Raw genomic sequence first — 19,334 nt, forward strand, 5'->3', positions numbered from 1 at the left:
AGAGCCTACGTCTAAAGCATAGGGGACGACCTTCGTCCTTTCTCTCTCTTCTGCCGTGGTCAGGTCTTGAGTCTTACTCAATACTCACACCTTGTAACACAGCCAAGAACTCCTTCTTTGCTGATCTATTTTGAACTCCTTCAAAATCTTGTCACGGTATGTATTCATTTGAAAGTACTATTAAGCATTTTTTATCTATCCTTATAGATCTTGATGCTCAATATTCAAGTAGTTTAATCCAGGTTTTCCATCGAAAAACACTTTTCAAATAACCCTGTATGCTTTCCAGAAATTCTACATCATTTTGATCAACAATATGTTAACAACATATACTCATCAAAAATTCTATAGTGCTCCCACTCACTTCTTTGGAAATACAAGTTTCTCATAAACTTTGTATAAACCCAAAATCTTTGATCATCTCATCAAAGCGTACATTCCAATTCCGAGATGCTTACTCCAGTCCTTAGAAGGATTGCTGGAGCTTTGCATACTTGTTAGCATCTTTCAGGATTGACAAAACCTTCTGGTTGTATCACATACAACCTTTCCTCAAGAAAAACGTCGAGGAAACAATGTTTTGACATCATATCTGCAAGATTCCATAAATTATGCAGTAACTGCTAACATAATTCCAACAGACTCTTAGCATCGCTACGAGTGAGAAAGTCTCATCGTAGTCAACTCCTTGAACTTGTCGGGAAACATCTTAACGACAAGTCGAGCTTTCTTAATGGTGACACTTACCATCATTGTCTGTCTTCCTTTTAAAATCCATCTGCACCCAACAGCCTTACGACCATCAAGTAGTTCTTTCAAAGTCTATACTTTGTTTTATACATGGATCCTCTCTCGGATTTTATGGCCTCGAGCCATTCGTCGGAATCCGGGCCCACCATCGCTTCTCCATAGCTCGTAGGTTCATTGTTGTCTAGCAACATGACTTCCAAGACAGGATTACCTACCACTCTGAAGTAGTACACATCCTTGTCGACCTATGAGGTTTGGTAGTGACTTGATCCGAAGTTTCATGATCAAGCTTCCACTTCAATTGGTGTAGGTGCCACAGGAACAACTTCCCGTGCCCTGCTACACACTAGTTGAAGTGACGGTTCAGTAACCTCATCAAGTCTCCACCATCCTCCCACTCAATTCTTTCGAGAGAAACTTTTCCTCGAGAAAGGACCCGTTTCTAGAAACAATCACTTTTGCTTCCGGATCTGAAATAGGAGGTATACCCAACTATTTTTGGGTATTCTATGAATATGCATTTATCCGCTTTGGGTTCGAGCTTATCAGCCTGAAACTTGTTCACATAAGCATTGCAGCCCCAAACTTTTAAGAAACGACAGCTTAGGTTTCTCTAAACCATAGTTCATACGGTGTCGTCTCAACGGAATTGTGTGGTGCCCTATTTAAAGTGAATGCGGTTGTCTCTAATGCCTAACCCATAAACGATAGTGGTAATTCGATAAGAGACATTATGGTATGCACCATATCCAATAGGGTGCAGTTATGATGTCCGGACACACCATCACACTATGGTGGTCCAGGCGGTATTAGTTGTGAAACAATTTCCACAATGTCTTAATTGTGTGCCAAACTCGTAACTCAGATATTCATCTCTATGATCATATCATATACATTTTATCATCTTGTCACGGCGATCTTCAACTTCACTCTGAAATTACTTAAACCTTTCAATAATTAAGACTTGTGTTTCATCAAGTAAATATACTTAGCATCTACTCAAATCATCTGTGAAGTAAGAATATAACGATATGCACTGCATGCCTCAGCACTCATTGGACTGCACACATCAAAATGTATTACTTTCAACAAATTGCTTTCTTGTTCCATCTTACTGAAAACGAGGCCTTTCAGTCATCTTGCCCATGTGGTATGATTTGCATGTCTCAAGTGATTCAAAATCAAGTGAGTCCAAACGATCCATCTGCATGGAGTTTCTTCATGCATATCTACCAATAGACATGGTTCGCATGTCTCAATCTTTTCAAAAACGAGTGAGTCCAAAGATCCATCAACATGGAGCTTCTTCATGCGTTTTATACCAACATGACTCAAATGGAAGTGCCACAAGTACGTGGTACTATCATTACTATCTTATATCTTTTGACATGAACATGTGTATCACTACGATCGAGATTCAATGAACCATTCATTTTAGGTGCAAGACCAATGAAGGTATTATTCAAATAAACAGAGTAACCATTATTCTCCTTAAATGAATAACCGTATTGCAATAAACATAATCCAATCATGTCTATGCTCAACGCAAACACCAAATAACAATTATTTAGGTTTAACACCAATCTCGATGGTAGAGGGAGCATGCGATGCTTGATCATATCAACCTTGGAAACACTTCCAACACATATCGTCATCTCACCTTCAGCTAGTCTCCGTTTATTCTGTAGCCTTTTATTTCGAATTACTAACTCTTAGCAACTGAACCGGTATTTTAATACCCCGGTGCTACTAGGAGTACTAGTAAAGTACACATTAATATAACGTATTTCCAAAATACTTCTGTCGACCTTGCCAGCCTTCTCATCTACCAAGTATCTAGGGTAGTTCTGCTTCAGTGATCGTTCCCCTCATTATAGAAGCTCCTAGTCTCGGGTTTGGTTCAACCTTGGGTTTCTTCACTAGAGCAGCAACTGATTTGCCGTCTCATGAAGTATCCCTTCTTTCCCTTGCCCTTCTTGAAACTAGTGGTTTAACCATCAACAATTGATGCTCCTACTTGATTTCTACTTTCGCGGTGTCAAACATTGCGAGTTGCTCAAGGATCATCATGTCTATCCCTGATATGTTATAGTTCATCACGAAGCTCCAATAGCTTGGTGGCAGTGACTATGGAGAATCATCACTATCTCATCTGGAAGATTAACTCCCACTCGATTCAAGCGATTGTAGTACTCAGAAAATCTGAGCACATGCTCAACGATTGAGCTTTTCTCCCTTAGTTTGCAGGCTTAAGAAACTTGTCAGAGGTCTCATACCTCTTGACATGGGCACTAGTCTGAAATCCCAATTTCAGTCTTTGGAACATCTCATATGTTCTGCAACGTTTCAAAAACCGTCTTTGGTGCCACAATTCTAAACCGTTAGCATTACGCACTGAACTATCACATAGTCATCAAAACGTGTATGTCAGATGTTTCCCAACATCTACAGACATGCTCGAGGTTCAACACATTGAGCGGTGCATTAACGACATAACCCTTCTATGCAGCAATGAGGACAATCCTCAGTTCACGGACCCAGTCCGCATAATTGCTACTGTCAACTCTCAACTAAATTTTCTCTAGGAACATATCTAAAACAGTAGAACCATAGAGTGAACTACGACATAATTTGCAAAGACCTTTTGACTATGTTCATGATAATTAAGTTCATCTAATCAAATTATTTAATGAACTCCCACTTAGATTGACATCCCTCTAGTCATCTAAGTGATACATGATCCGAGTCAACTAGGCCGTGTCCGATCATCACGTGAGACGGACTAGTCATCATTGGTGAACATCTTCATGTTGATCGTATCTTCTATACGACTCATGTTCGACCTTTCGGTCTTCCGTGTTCCGAGGCCATGTCTGTACATGTTAGGCTCGTCAAGTTAACCTAAGTGTATTGCGTGTGTAAATCTGGCTTACACCTGTTGTATGCGAACGTTAGAACCTATCACACCCGATCATCACGTGGTGCTTCGGAACAACGGACCTTAGCAACGGTGCACAGTTAGGGGGAACACTTTCTTGAAATTATTGCGAGGGATCATCTTATTTATGCTACCGTCGTTCTAAGAAAATAAGATGTAAACATGACAAACATCACATGCAAATCATAAAGTGACATGATATGGCCAATATCATCTTGCGCCTTTGATCTCCATCTTCGAGGCGCGGCATGAACACCATCGTCACCGGCATGACACCATTATCTCCATCATCATGATCTCCATCATCGTGTCTTCATCAAGTTGCCTCGCCAACTATTACTTCTACTACTATGGCTAACAGTTAGCAATAAAGTAAAGTAATTACATGGCGTTTTCATTGACACGCAGGTCATAAACAAATTAAGACAACTCCTATGGCTCCTGTCGGTTGTCATACTCATCGACATGCAAGTCGTGATTCCTATTACAAGAACATGATCAATCTCATACATCACATATATCATTCATCACATCCTTCTGGCCATATCACATCACATAGAAAACCCTGCAAAAACAAGTTAGACGTCCTCTAATTGTTGTTGCATGTTTTACGTGGCTGCTATGGGTTTCTAGCAAGAATGTTTCTTACCTACGCAAAACCACAGCGGTGATATGCCAATTGCTATTTACCCTTCATAACGACCCTTTTCATCAAATCCGATCTGACTAAAGTGGGAGAGACAGACACCCGCCAGCCACCTTATGCATCAAGTGCATGTCAGTCGGTGGAACCAGTCTCACGTAAGCATACGTGTAAGGTCGGTCCGGGACGCTTCATCCCACAATGCCGCTGAATCAAGATAAGACTAGTAACGGCAAGAAAATTGAACAAATCATCACCCACAACTACTTTGTGTTCTACTCGTGCATAGAATCTACGCATAGACCTAGCTCATGATGCCACTGTTGGGGGACGTAGCAATAATTCAAAAAAATTCCTACGTGTCACCAAGATCAATCTATGGAGAGACTAGCAACGAGAGAGAGGAGTGCATCTACATACCTTTGTAGATTGCTAAGCGGAAGCGTTCAAGAGAACGGGGTTGATGGAGTCGTACTCGTCGTGATCCAAATCACCGATGACCAAGCACCGAACGGACGACACCTCCGCGTTCAACACACGTACGGTTGGGAGAGACGTCTCCTCCTTCTTGATCCAGCAAGGGGAGAGGAGAGGTTGATGGAGATCCAGCAGCACGACGGCGTGGTGGTGGAAGTAGCGGGATCTCGGCAGGGCTTCGCCAAGCACCAACGAGAGGGAGAGGTGTCACGGAGGGAGAGGGAGGCTCCAGGGACTTGGGTGCGGCTGCCCTCCCTCCCCTCCACTATATATAGGGGCCAAAGGGGGGGGGCGCCGGCCCTTCTAGATCCCATCTAGATGGGGGGCAAGGGGTGGCTTGGCCCCCAAGCCAAGTGGAGGCGCCCCCAACCCCTAGGGTTTCCAACCCTAGGCGTAGGGGGAGGCCCAAATGGGGGCGCACCAGCCCACCAGGGGCTGGTTCCCTTCCCACTTCAGCCCATGGGCCCCTCCGGGATAGGTTGCCCCACCCGGTGGACCCCCGGGACCCTTCCGGTGGTCCCGGTACAATACCGATGACCCCCGAAACTTTCCCGGTGGCCGAAACTGGTCTTCCTATATATAAATCTTTACCTCCGGACCATTCCGGAACTCCTCGTGACATCCAGGATCTCATCCGGTACTCCCAACAACTTCGGTTACCGCATACTTATATCTCTACAACCCTAGCGTCACCGAACCTTACGTGTGTAGACCCTACGGGTTCGGGAACCATGCAGACATGACCGAGACAACTCTCCAGCCAATAACCAATAGCGGGATCTGGATACCCATGTTGGCTCCCACATGTTCCATGATGATCTCATCGGATGAACCACGATGTCGAGGATTCAATCAACCCCGTATACAATTCCCTTTGTCTACCGGTATAGTACTTGCCCGAGATTCGATCGTCGGTATCCCGATACCTTGTTCAATCTCGTTACCGGCAAGTCTCTTTACTCGTTCTGTAACACATCATCCCGTGATCAACTCCTTGGTCACATTGTGCACATTATGATGATGTCCTACCGAGTGGGCCCAGAGATACCTCTCCGTTTACACGGAGTGATAAATCCCAGTCTCGATTCGTGCCAACCCAACAGACACTTCCGGAGATACCCGCAGTGCACCTTTATAGCCACCCAGTTACGTTGTGACGTTTGGTACACCCAAAGCATTCCTACGGTATCCAGGAGGTGCACAATCTCATGGTCTAAGGAAATGATACTTGACATTAGAAAAGCTTTAGCATACGAACTACATGATCTTATGCTAGGCTTAGGATTGGGTCTTGTGCATCACATCATTATCCTAATGATGTGATCCTGTCATCAACGACATCCAATGTCCATGGTTAGGAAACCGTAACCATCTATCGATCAACGAGCTAGTCAACTAGAGGCTTACTAGGGACATGGTGTTGTCTATGTATCCACACATGTATCTGAGTTTCCTATCAATACAATTCTAGCATGGATAATAAACGATTATCATGAACATAGAAATATAATAATAACTAATTTATTATTGCCTCTAGGGCATATTTCCAACAGGAGGTATATCGATGGAGATGACCGCGGCGGTGGTGGCGGAGGAGCGGATGATTGAGCTAGATACGAAGATGGTGCCAAGGGCAAGGGCAGTGCGATTTGAATCGGCGATGGTTTCTTGGGAAGCTCCTAGTCAGCGACTTTGGCGCTGGCTAAGGAAATAAGAGCTCACACGCGTTTGGGCCGGCCCAAAACAGGTCACATCTCACTCACCTCGCCACGAGTAGGAATTGCTTGAGCCATGATGTGACTACTCATCCATACTTGTTTGTTATGCTTGCTATGCTTAGAGTCATGTCGGGTCTGATCCATCTCGGCGATGAATTGGAATGGTTCTGTTCATGTCCTACTGTGTGAGAGCTAAGTGTGCGAACATGATTTGGTAAAGGTAGCGATGATAGGCCATATAGGATTACATGGTGGGTTGTCTCATTGAGACAGTCCTTAAGAATTGAGTTCTGTGTATGTTATCCAAGAACAATTACTACCACACATTGGGATACTTAATTGACCCTCTCGACTTATTAATTGCCTTGATCCCTGTCCAGGAGTTGCAACTAACTTCTGGTGTTTGTAGGAAATGTGTCGGGGGTCGTGTTTAGCACTTCCCGACGGGGTGGGCTTCAGCGCGGTAGATGCACCGAGGCATGGTGTACCAAGTGACACACCCAGATGGTGCTCTTGGGAAACCTGTTCTCATCATTTGGGGCTGTGATAGAAACTTCGGCTGGACTTCCTTTGCGGATACAACCTCAAATAGGCGATAAACCTGGACTAGAGTATTGCGTGGTTGGTCAGGTTGTGGCCGACACCCTCGTCAGGTTTCCGCTTGAAGGTTGCCGAGATACATGACGTGTATATGGTGATAAGTCGTGAGAGTGTGTGTGAAGAAGTACACCCCTACTAGGTTATTGGTCTATTCGAATAGCCACGTCCTCAGATATGTACTACTTGGAAACTTACATTGTTCATTGACAAGTTGAAATGGATACTCTAAAATGCGCAAGATAAGCGTGAGTGCTATGGATGGCCTTCTTGTAGGGAGACATGAGCGGATCCATAGTGGGGTGTATATTGATGTGGTGATTATGTGGACTCGTGTGCGCTCTCTCACCTCAAAGAAAATACTAGTAGTCGTAGTACATGATAGCCACTAAGTCAAAGCTGGCTTGCTGCGGTTAAACTCCACAACCCCATTGTTGATACTGATGCATATGTAGTTAGTTCTGATGTAAGTCTTGTTGAGTACCTTTGTACTCAAGGTTGCTTACTTTTATTTTGTAGAGGAGAGGGTCGTGTAGATATACATGCTTTCTAGCCTTCTTTTTTCAGTTGTCTGTACTCAGATAGGCTTATGCTTATGCTTGTTGCTTGTATGACTTTGTAACTTGGGTCATGAGACCCATGTTTGTAATATCATGTTATGTATGGCTCTTTCAAGTCTTATCTGTACTTTGAGTCATAGAGTTATGTTGTGATGCCATGTTGTATCTACACATATCACGCATATTGTGTGTATGTTTGAAATACATTGATATGCATGGGATTTGACACCTACTTATCTGCTTTGGTAGCCTTCCATACAGGGAAATGCCTCCTAGTGCTTTCACTAAGCCCTGGTAGTTTGCTACTGCTCCGGAACACATGTTTTGACCGACATGTGTCCTTCTTTGTTCTTGTGTCTGTCCCTATGGGGAAATGTCATGCGGTGTTTTAAACCTTGGTCAATCTCGTTACCGGCAAGTCTCTTTACTCGTTCCTTAATACATCACCTCGTGACTAACTCCTTAGTCGTTTGCTTTCAAGCTTTTGATGTGTATTACCGAGAGAGCCCAGAGATACCTCTCCGATACTCGGAGTGACAAATCCTAATCTAGATCTATGCCAACTCAACAAACACCTTCGGAGATACCTTTAGAGCATCTTTATAATCACCCAGTTATGTTGTGATGTTTGATAGCACACAAGGCATTCCTTCGATATCCGGGAGTTACATAATCTCATAGTCGAAGGAATATGTATTTGACATGAAGAAAGCAATAGCAATAAAATTGAACGATCATTATGCGAAGCTAACGGATGGGTCTTGTGCATCACATCATTCTACTAATGGTGTGATCCCGTTATCAAATGACAACGCATGTCTATGGTTAGAAAACCTTAACCATCTTTGATCAATGAGCTAGTCTAGTAGAGGCTTACTAGGGACATGGTATTTGTTTATGTATTCTCACATGTATTTAGGTTTCCGATCAATACAATTATAGCATGAATAATAAACCTTTATCATGAATAAGGAAATATAAAATAGTAACTTTATTATTGCCTCTAGGGCATATTTTCTTCACCCATGTCATCCCCTTGACTTTTGGGACAAAGCCCTAAAAGGTGGCTTTCAAAAACCCACCAAAATAGGGGTTGTACCCTAATAGTGTTACGAATATTCACTCTTCTATTCGTGACAACCTTTTCATGAAATATTTCCAGTGTCTGAAAAATTCGGAAGGTCCAAAACATTTCCGGCACCCACTAAAAAAATTCTTGATGAGTTCCAAAACATTTTTGGTATGTAGTTTGTCTCCGGAAGTTTCTGTTTTTTCTCTCTGAAACTTTGCCGGAAACAAATCTCCCGGACTCTCTTTCTATTACTTAGCAGATAGATGAACCTTAAGTGTGTGATCCTGTAGGTTCGGTGAAGTATAGACATGAACAAAACTTTTATGATCAGTGATCAATAGCGGAACCGTGGACATCTATATTGACCCCTCTACCCACACAAATGAATATTCGAGCAAACCTGTAATTACGGAATGTTGTTCTTGTTGCTTCGTGATGTGTTACAAATAAGGTGAGATTTAATAGCATCACCGTGAATCAACAACTTGTTCACTATGCTAGGTTCCTTGTTAATGATTTTGTTCTCTTTTCTTGTTCTCACATTCCGGCACCCCCGCGATCAAATCACGCTGTGTCTGGCCAGACGATGATGGATGCCATAACACCAAGAGGGACCAAAAAATATCTCTTCACCATCGGAAGAGAAAATTTGAATTTTGAGCTATCTAATCCCCGGTCATACTTTTGCATGAACCCGAAAGCCACCATAATAGCCACCCTGTTACTGATGACATTTAACAAACCCCAAAGTTCATGAAGCAAGTCTAAAGGAACTCGATACTCTCATGGTCTAAGGAATTATGCAAACACTAATTTTCTCCGTGTTATAAAGCCATTGACTTGTGACGAATGTATCTCATAGCATAACATCAATATTGGTCAATTCAACACAAGTGTTCCTATAACATTATGTCCTCAAAATTGCTGGCATAGTCATGCCCATGATGAGGAAAACATGATCATCATGCAACGCTTGAGCTAGTCTTAGAGACACGACTAGGAATGTATTTTACCGTTTATTATTCCACACATGGACATGGGTTTTTCTACGATCCTTTATGGATACGGGCTCAAGGACCATTGCAAATTTAGCATAGAACATAAACATTAATTACAAACTTGGAGATAAATAATAACAGTTATTATTACCTCTAGGGCATATCTCCTACAAGAGCGAGGGAGCTGAAGTGACACGGAGAGAGAGATAGTGCGCGGGGTTGGGGGAGTTATTCCCCAATCCCGCGCCGCAGCCGGTTTGTATATTCAAACTTAGCAGTGTGTGAGAAGGAGTACGCTGCTAACTTAGCAGCGTGTGAGGAGTACAATGCTAAGTTAGTAGCGTGCCGACCAGCGGACACTGCTGTCTGTTCTATATTAGTATTTTAAATTAATATAATGTGAAATTAAACTAGGTATTGATTTTGCTATGGTCTTATTACATTACCACTTTTTGGGATTTTCTCATATTTTTAGAGAAATTAATCTTAACGCATAGTTAGCAACGTGTTCTTCTAGGAAAATGCTGCTAGATCTATATTTAGTAGTGTTTATCATACAAGAAAATAGTGCAAGATTGATCTATTATATTGACATGTAGGAAGTGAAAAATGAGTTGTTAAAAAAAAATAAAAACTACGTATTAATTGTGCCATGGTCACATTACATGACCACTTCAATATGGTGTTAATTTTTGACAGTGTTATCCAAATGTTTTCACATATGATTTTTACAAATCGAATGAATGAGTGTGTCCATGAAGGGAAAAGTGCGTTCGGTTTGACAGAGGTAGGGCGTAGTTTCATTTTTCTGTGACCATACAAGTTTGTGATAATGTTAGACATCATTTCTAGTTACATGCCCACTTTTGGGTATTTTTTTGGGCTATTCTCGTAGTTTTAGACAATTTAATCTTAATGCACAGTTAGCAGCATTTCAGCAGTAGCACATGCGGCTAGATCATGATTTATTAGCATGTACCACGAACGTACAAGCTGCTAGACTGATTTACTATATAGACATAGTAGGAAGTGAACAAAAATGAGCTACGCATGGATTGTGCCATGGTCTCATTACACGACCACTTCAATCTGGTGTTAATTTTTGAAAGTTTGTTCCAAATGTTTTCACATATGTAGTTTACAAACCGAACAGATGAGCATATGAAACAAAATTGCATAACATCAATATTGATCAATTCAACACAAGTGTTCCTATAACATTGTTCCTATAACAAGTGTTTCCGAAAGGGAAAGTGTGTCGGTTTGAGAGATGTTGGGTGTAGTTTCCTTTTTCCGTGACAATACAAGTTTCTGTTAATGTTAGAGATCATTTCTAGTTACATGCCCAATTTTGTGTATTTTTTGGACATTCTCATATTTTAAGAGAATTTAATCTTTCATGCACAATTAGCAACATTTCGGTAGCAGTTGTTCGACGAAATTTTGTCATCATCCATAATAAAATTGGCTGAGTATGTTTATATGGGCCACTTTGCTAGGCCATGTGTTTAGCCTTGGTAAAAGAAAGATTTAAAAAGAAAGAAAGGAGAAAGCAATGGATGTGGTGCCTAGTAATACACATAGGTGCGCTAGGCACTAGCTATTAGCAAGTCCCATGATTAATCAATGTTGCATGTACATGGATGGATTGTGCCTCACGTACAACTACTAGTCCTATGTGCCAGCATGCACAACAGGCGCAAAAAGCCGTGGCTAGGTATGTATAGTGTACGTACGTACAACTACTAGTCCTATGTGCCAGCATGCACAACAGGCGCAAAAAGCCGTGGCTAGGTATGTATAGTGTACGTATAATGATGGGTGTAGACGCACAGTAGCACTAGTACACGACCCCAAACGTGATCGATCAGGTGAGCGTGTACTCATGTGCTGCGAGCGTCCAACCACGTACACTTTTCATAATTAATCCTTAATTAGCCAGGATAAACATCAGCACACCCGACGGGAGGGATAAACAAAAGCGTCTGGTTTGTAGGCAGGATCACGCTCGGCTTCAACAGAAAAACGGCGGCGGCCTGTGCTGTACCAGCTGCTCCTTCATACCCTAGCCTCTGGCTATAAAAAGCTCATCTCCTCCCATGTACAAGGGGGGAGAGGACGCACACACGGGCTGCTCGCCGCCAGGCTGCTCGCATGCATGGAGCCCTGAACATGTACATCTCGCATAGTCCCTGATGATAAAGCCCCACTACTTCTGCCCTGCTACTCCACCAAAATCCCATAGTATACCTCGCCTGGCCGGCCGCATCGACACGGCCGTGTTCTCTTATGGTAAGAAATGGTGAGATCTGATGTCCCTTTTTCTCATAACTGGTTGCCCCATATTAGAAGATCGGTTTACACCGAATCCTTTTGTTGCCCCGGATTGTTTTAGATTGGTTTACCAATCCAGTTGCGGCACGTAGTAAATGTTTGATAGACAGATCAACCAGTGCATGGCTTGGATTCGGATCGCTCCCATAGCAGATCGTTTCCGTATAAAAAAATATATTTGGTGGCAAGTGGCTGGTGCCGGATTTTGGATTCGGATCACTCTCATAATCGATCGTTTCCGTACAGAAATATTTGAGAAGAAAATCAAATAGTGCTCGGCTTGGATTCGGATCGCTCTCATATAGCAGACCGTATCCGTAGAGAAATATTTATGCAGGAGTTTAGATGGTGCCTGACTTGGATTCAGATCATTGCCATGGTCGCCAAGCAGAAATATTTGAGAGGCAGATCACTCATATAGTTGATCTCTTCCATGCATAATATGTGAGGAGTGAACTAGAATGTTCAACTTGGATTCGGATCACTCTAGGAGCAGATCGTTCCTATGCAGAATTTTAGAGTTGATTGCACTACAATTGGACCAGTCATTTAGCCTGACCGTGGAGAGTTTGGGCTTGAAAGTATTTAGTGTCAAGTGACAGATCCGTCCATTTATACTTATATAAAAGACTCAGCTCAAGTGGACTCGCAAAGGCGCACCATTTTATTGTATGATGAGAAGGCAGTACAACATATTGCAATATTATTTGTCACGGGCTAATTAGCTTAGCCCGTGCTGGACATTAAATATCCAGATCCAAATATCTTTCGTGATTTTTTGAACAACATGGTTACTCAATTTGATGACATGCCTAGCATGTAAATCTTGATACTTCATTGACGGCCCTCACGGCTAGGTGTCCATAACGAAGTCTCATGACATGATTTCTTTTCCGCGACCGACGAGGCCGGAACAACTCATTAGTCTAGGCCGACGAAGCTAGACATTTTCTCCTCGACCGACGAGGTTAGGAGACCGCTACCTTCCGTGACCGACGAGGCCGGAAGTTGCTCATACGTCCTTGCCGACGAGGCAGGATATCCCTTTGTTCGCGACCGATGAGGCCGAACGTTCACCTTGAGACTTTGCTATGAACCCGGTGCCGACGAGGCCGGATATCTTAGTCCAAAGACCGACAAGTCTTTACCATGTCACAACATGGCCACCTCGGCCACATATATTTTGGAGAATATTTTAGGTTGAAGACGACGACCATCAAGAGCAGCTTAATCGGAGGTTTTCTACAAGATGCATCTTGTGGATGTAATTAACCGGACCGTCTTCCGAGGCTCCGGGAACCTGAAGCTGCACAGTCGCTAAACTTAGTCAGATTGCATAGAGAAACATGATGTACTTGTGTGGGAACCATTTGATGTAATTCTCTAAAAGAATTAATGAAATATAGAGTTCCCCTGATCTTGTATGTCTCTTTTATTTGTATACTATTGTATACTGGCACGCCCGCACTTTATTTTATCACCGTTACGCATTAGGAAATTACCCCTATCCGGGGGACGTTTCTTTTTCGCGAAACAGCAGTACACATCATTACTATTACGACATTTTAGTGTTCTGTGTAGTGCCACTAAAATGTCACATCGGTGACATGGCTCTATTTGGGTGGCATTAATTGCACAAGAAGATTAGAAGAAGGATCACAATGAGGACGTTTCATCTGCATCATCTATAAGTTTGCAATTTGGTAAGCTACTTTGACATAAATTGAATCCTTATACTGATATTGTGTGTTATAGGTATGATAAAGTCGTTGCCTTTCACCAGCAACTCAAGATGTTGAGAGTCTTACTTGGACTCTCAACTGCTCATCAGACACTGTGATGGTCATTTTTTAATAGCTAACAGGCTTAGGACTATTCTTCCAGTTGGTGGCCACACATTGCCGATTTCAAAATTTTGTTTCATATGTTTACTTTAGATACATTTTAGCTTCTAGCATTTTGTTTCTTGCATATATATGTTGCCCACACATTTGGATATATAAAAATGTTTATGAATATGACGCAATGCAATTATGAGATGAATGTGGATTTGCATTATGAAAAAAATGCATTGAATGTGTATTTTGAATACCTCCGAAATGAAAAAAAAACCATCCTCAAACACGAAATACATGTTGTTCTTTTGAAGAAACCGCGTGTAATGTTATTAGATAGGAGGCGGTTCCAAATAAGAAGCCACTTCTAACGTTCGTAGCATTTGAGGCATTTCTCCCAATAACCCGCTTGCAGTGGTATATCATTGCATGCAGTTAGATCAACACCCCCAATTCTAGCCATGTTAATTAGCAACACCTGTTTAGAGCATCTCCAACAGGTGCACAAAAATTTCGCACCCTAAAATAGTTTTAGCGCGCCACTGTAGCACTTTTAGGGCGTCAGACCTAACATTGCTTTAGCAGATGCCAAAAAACGTGCGTCCAAAAGAACACCTAGTGTAAATTGTGAAGCGCGCACAATCCGGCGCCTCAAATTTGCAGCATGCGATAGCATTTTTCGGCGCGCGCCCAACCTTTTTTTTACGTGCACATTATTTTACAGCTTCTGCTGGAGCTGTCTGGCGTCCAAAAAATCCGAATTTAAGTGCACGGAGCAGTTTTTGGGCAGTTGTTGGAGATCCTCCTATAGGCAGAAAGGAAACTGCCTTAGCCCGATGTATCGAAACCACCTTCAATGCCCGTTTCACTAGTATAGTGTGCGTCTATTTTACTTATCATTTTGAAATAAAATTGCTGTAGGAAATTTCCCTATTGTTTCGGTTAAAGGAAACATAACTCACTTAATTAATATAATTTGGAAGGAAAAATTCAATGGAAGATACATTAACCAGGGGCTACCCGCGCACATAACACTTGTGTGTGAAATGGGTACTTGTGTACTCCCTCTGTAAACTAATATAAGAGTGTTTAGATCATTATTTTAATGATTTAAATGCTCTTATATTAGATTACGGAGGGAGTAATAGATTATTGAAGAAATGATCCTGGAAGCACGCATCCCAACATTTTTGCATTCTGGCAAGCAACAATCTTCCTCCAAATATCTCCTCAGAGGAAGATGTTGTTGGGGATGCCCCTGGCAGTTAGCCCCTCGGACTCACCCGTGTGGTCGGAGGTGTTGGGGGTAGAGCCGCATGCACGGGAACTTGTCCAACAAGCAAATCGACTAACCCAAGGGGTCTGTCAATCAAATACAACCCAAACAACTCAAAACCAGAGACATGAAAAAGAAACAGAACATGCGAATCACAAAGCAAAATCGGACGGCCAGAAAATCGAGTGACCAAAATTTAGAATTCAGGCAACTTACATGTAGCTAAACTGAATAACTTTAGTGTCTTGTTTTTATCACTTTTTCACTTCTCTTTTTCCTGTCTTTTCACTTATGGATTTTGATAATAAAAATCGCAGGAATTTTTCCTACTGTCCTGGTTAAACAAAGAACTCACTTTATTGATAAAATTGGAAGGGAAATATATATATGGAAGATACATGACCAGTGCCTAGCCAAGAACATATCACTTGGATGTCAAATGAGCCCTGGCGTACGATAGATTATTCAACCAATGACCCTGGAAGCATGCACCCCAACATTTTCGCATGCTAGCAAGCAGCGACCTTTCTCCAAACATCTCATCAAATGGAGATGCTGTTGGGGATGCCCCTGGCCGTGAGCCCGGTGGCATCGCCATTGTGGTCAGAGGTATTGGGGTAAAGCAGCATGTATGGGAACTTGACCGGGCCATTGCGGTTCTTGAGCTGGGGGTTCCCGTTCAAGGCTACCACCTCGCTCTCGATGCCCTCCAGCCTCGTGCCAAACCGCTTGAACGCCTCCAGAGCCTTGGCGTCCGATGTCCACTCCGGCGTGTCACGTTGCCCGAGGTAAATCTCGTCCGAGGAGTGCTTGGATAGGATCTCCAGCAGTGAAATGCCAATTATGGCCTGCACTTGGTTGGTGATAGTGTGGATGAACACCTTTTCCGGCTCGCGGGCCAGCATGGCGTATTCCTCGGTGCCCGGCTCCGGCATCGGACGACGGCTTGCTGACGGCTTGTTGGGGTGGTAACCTGCGTACGGGTACTGCCCGAAGTTTACAGCGGCGTGCAGCGCCGACCCTGTCCAGATGATGGTGGTGCATGCCTTGACCAGCTCTGCCACCGTCTTCATCTCCGGCCACCACGCCGCGTCCTTGAGGTCGCCGTGGCCGACGTCGCGAACTTCCTTCCACCATGCCTGCAGCTCCACGTCGCCCTGAAGCACGCTGTCGCTGGTGTAGTAGATGGCGAGATACTCCGTCACCCACCGCTCGATCACAGTCCAGATAGCCAGCCCGTCCACCGCGTAAGGGTAGTCCTCGAGCAACAGCCGCACCTTGTGCGGGCTTGATGGGTCAGGCACGGCCATGCCTCTGCATTTCATGATTGATTAGTACCATGTCACTAACTGACGAATGGTTCTTGACATACTTAACCTACCCTACAGAACAACTACTTACCTTTTGATTAGATCATCGGGGAGGGCCTGCTCGTTGAAGTTCCAGTCCTTGTAGGTAACGGAGGACATCTCCGTGGCGTACTTGCGCTGGAAGACGGTGAGCTCGATGACTCCGCCGGCGTTGATGAGCAACTCACGCGCCCGCGAGTTGATGTTCATCGTGTCACGGTAGTGCGGCTGTAGGAGCTTGTGCACCGGGTGAGTCACGCTTAGTTGCCGGTTCGTGGCGATGATGAAGGGCTCCATCACGGCGTGCGTGTTGAGCCAGTGGCTGACCAGCTGGTGATAGCCGTAGTCATTGACGCAGACGTACGCCTTGGCGAGCTGCCATATCCAGGCCTCGACGCCGGTGGACGCCGGAGTGTAGACGGTGCTCTTTGCGGTGGTGAGGCCGCCCTGGAGCAGAGGCGTGCTCAGCTCGATGGCCACTGGCGCCAGCGTGCCGTCGCCTCGCAGGAAGAACAGAGTCCTTGTGGCATAGAGGAAGGTGTCGTCGAGGTTATTGAGCCTGACGAGGTATGGCATCATGTTGTCGTGGTGGTCAAGGATGTAGAGCCTGTTGCTGGCCATTGCCTGCTGCGCGGTGAGGCCCTCGAGGCTATTCCCGATATGCGCCTCAGTGATGGTGCTGGTGTGGTCGCCGTACTGGCTTGGATCCAAAGTACTCTTGGGAGGAAACTCCTGCAATGCAATGGATTAATTTTTACCGTTAATTTAGAGTTTTGTTCATACTTCTCACTATTTTTTCTCTCCTAGTTTAGCCATAAATTTAACTAAGAAAATACAAGCTATATGCCACAAATGATATATCACTTGATGTTAGACTCACCGTGACACGTGTGATCATCATCGGGTTGACGCCGGCAAGAATCTCCCTTGCAAACTCCTCGTCGGTCATCCATGCTATCTCGTCCTCTGGGCGTAAGTGCACGATTAGTTAGCATGGCAAAGTCATACAAACATGGAGTAACCATTTATTCAAAGCACGTACTACCTTTGATGACTTGTGGCTTGGGGAGCTTGAGGAGGTAGTCGCCGCCCATGGGTATGAGGTCCTTGACGAGCTCGAGCGGGAAGCGCTTGCGCATCTCCTCCAGGGCGGGGATGTTGGGCAGCTTGATGCCGCCCTCGTAGAGCTTGAGGATGTCGGCGAAGGAGTCGAACTCGCCGGGGGAGAGGTCGACGTAGGTGCGTATGGCTGGTATGATCCCCTCCACCAGCGCCTTGAGCGAGTACCCGAGGAAGTCCGACTGCTTGAGATGCCCGAACAGCTCGTCCCGCGGCACATAGATGCTCTGCACCAGCGGCAGAAGCCGGCTCTCGCGATCAGGGTCTGCGCGCAATGGATTGTACTCATAAGTTCCAAGTAGAGACTGTGCTACTAATTGAGAAAGAGAAAGAGAAATAAAACGCACTGGTCTGTGAGAGCTTGCGGCCGGTGCGGCAGCGGCGAGGGTAGGGGAAGTCCTTGGAGCCCCCGAGGATCTGGCGGGAGTCGCCGAGGTCGTTGTAGACGTCGTAGCGGTAGACGCGGTCGTGGGCCTCGTAGGGTCCCTGCTGGCCGTCGCCCCTCAGGTTGCGGAGCTCGTCGTCGCGGTAAGGCTTCAGGGCCACCGGCATCTTGCTGGGCAGGTACGTCTGCATATAATAAGCGGACAGGCAAACCATTATATTGAAATGAAACAACCACATACGACGACAAGGCGATTGATCCAAGAACTCACGTTGTTGGCGAAGAAGACGCGGTTGTAGCGGTACATGTCTTGCGGGTAGACCCACGAGTTGGCGACGAAGACGACGGCGCCGTGGCCGGGCACGTCGTCGAGGGTGATGGTCTTGAGGAAGAACTCGGAGGCGTGGTTGTTCTTGACGATGATGGCGCCCGGCACGCCCAGCTTGTCCACCGCCCAGTCGAACGTGACGCTGAACTTGGAGTCGCCCACCGTGATCAACGGCAGGCTCGTGATCCACTGCTCCAGGCTCGCCTCCGCGCCCACTTTCCCGCGGTTGCCATTGTCTGCGCACGCAGACGAGTAAGAACTAAGAAGTGCGTGCTGTCACGCTTATACTATGTGAATTGCATGTTTGCTCGTGCTCACTGGAGTCGACGACGGTGGAGCTGATCAGCTGGCAGGTGACACCACGGCCGAGGAACTCGGTGACGCTGTCGATGATGGTGGCGCCCAAGTCGTTGAAGTCGAGCGCGTTCTTGCGCGTCAGGACTACCGACCCCTTGAGACGGGCCCCGATCAGCCCGCCGATGATATCGCTAAACATCTTCCTGTATGTATTGCTTCCAATTAAGAGCAGTGGTGTAGTGCTACTGTGGCTAGCTGGCTGTGGATGGTGTGTGAGCTCTACAATGGCAGCCCGGCTATTTATAGATGAACGAAGGGGCAGGGGTGCGTTGGCTACTGTATGACATTATTGGACTTTGGGGCCTAGTACTTGTTTGATAAATCGATCGGTTCCATTATTAGCTAAGGGATTAAGATCAGATATTGTATTCACTGGAGTAGATACGTGAGGATAGCGTGGGCAGATTTAATTATAGTTAGAGCACCGATCAACTAAACATCTCAATCGCGTGTACCTTATGCGGCAGACATGTGTACTAGATTTTTGCTCGAAACGGTGCTATCACTACTGCAATCGCCAAGTCCGCCCAGTGCCAGAAACGCTCGCCAAAGGGCCTAAAACCCTCGGCAAAGACCGTTTTTACAGTACCCAATACTG

The 19,334-nt window shown here is 44.8% G+C and overlaps 1 protein-coding gene across 1 annotated transcript; it reads right to left on the bottom strand.

The window, feature by feature from the left end:
• Positions 1–15,536: 15,536 nt before the first annotated feature.
• On the bottom strand, positions 15,537–18,960 carry LOC125516594 (linoleate 9S-lipoxygenase 2). The gene is made up of 7 exons (XM_048681976.2): positions 18,698–18,960; positions 18,323–18,615; positions 18,014–18,236; positions 17,593–17,931; positions 17,428–17,513; positions 16,600–17,279; positions 15,537–16,512 (listed from the first exon to the last, which is right to left on the bottom strand). The coding sequence occupies exons 1-7, from the start codon at positions 18,873–18,875 to the stop codon at positions 15,741–15,743; spliced, it is 2,571 nt and encodes an 856-aa protein (XP_048537933.2). The 5' UTR covers positions 18,876–18,960; the 3' UTR covers positions 15,537–15,740.
• Positions 18,961–19,334: the final 374 nt, after the last annotated feature.

This window comes from Triticum urartu, chromosome 5A (assembly GCF_056163025.1).
Source record: "Triticum urartu cultivar PI428250 chromosome 5A, HENAU_Tu73, whole genome shotgun sequence".
Classification (NCBI taxonomy): domain Eukaryota; kingdom Viridiplantae; phylum Streptophyta; class Magnoliopsida; order Poales; family Poaceae; genus Triticum; species Triticum urartu.

What these genes read in the sequence shown, in the direction of transcription:
- LOC125516594 (XM_048681976.2), bottom strand. Translation starts at nt 18,875, where the DNA reads ATGTTTAGCGATATCATCGGCGGGCTGATCGGGGCCCGTCTCAAGGGG. An exon ending in CCGCAAGCTCTCACAGACCA is followed by an intron (nt 17,932 to 18,013) that starts GTGCGTTTTATT and finishes CATTGCGCGCAG; the next exon opens with ACCCTGATCGCGAGAGCCGG. An exon ending in TGATGATCACACGTGTCACG is followed by an intron (nt 17,280 to 17,427) that starts GTGAGTCTAACA and finishes ATTGCATTGCAG; the next exon opens with GAGTTTCCTCCCAAGAGTAC.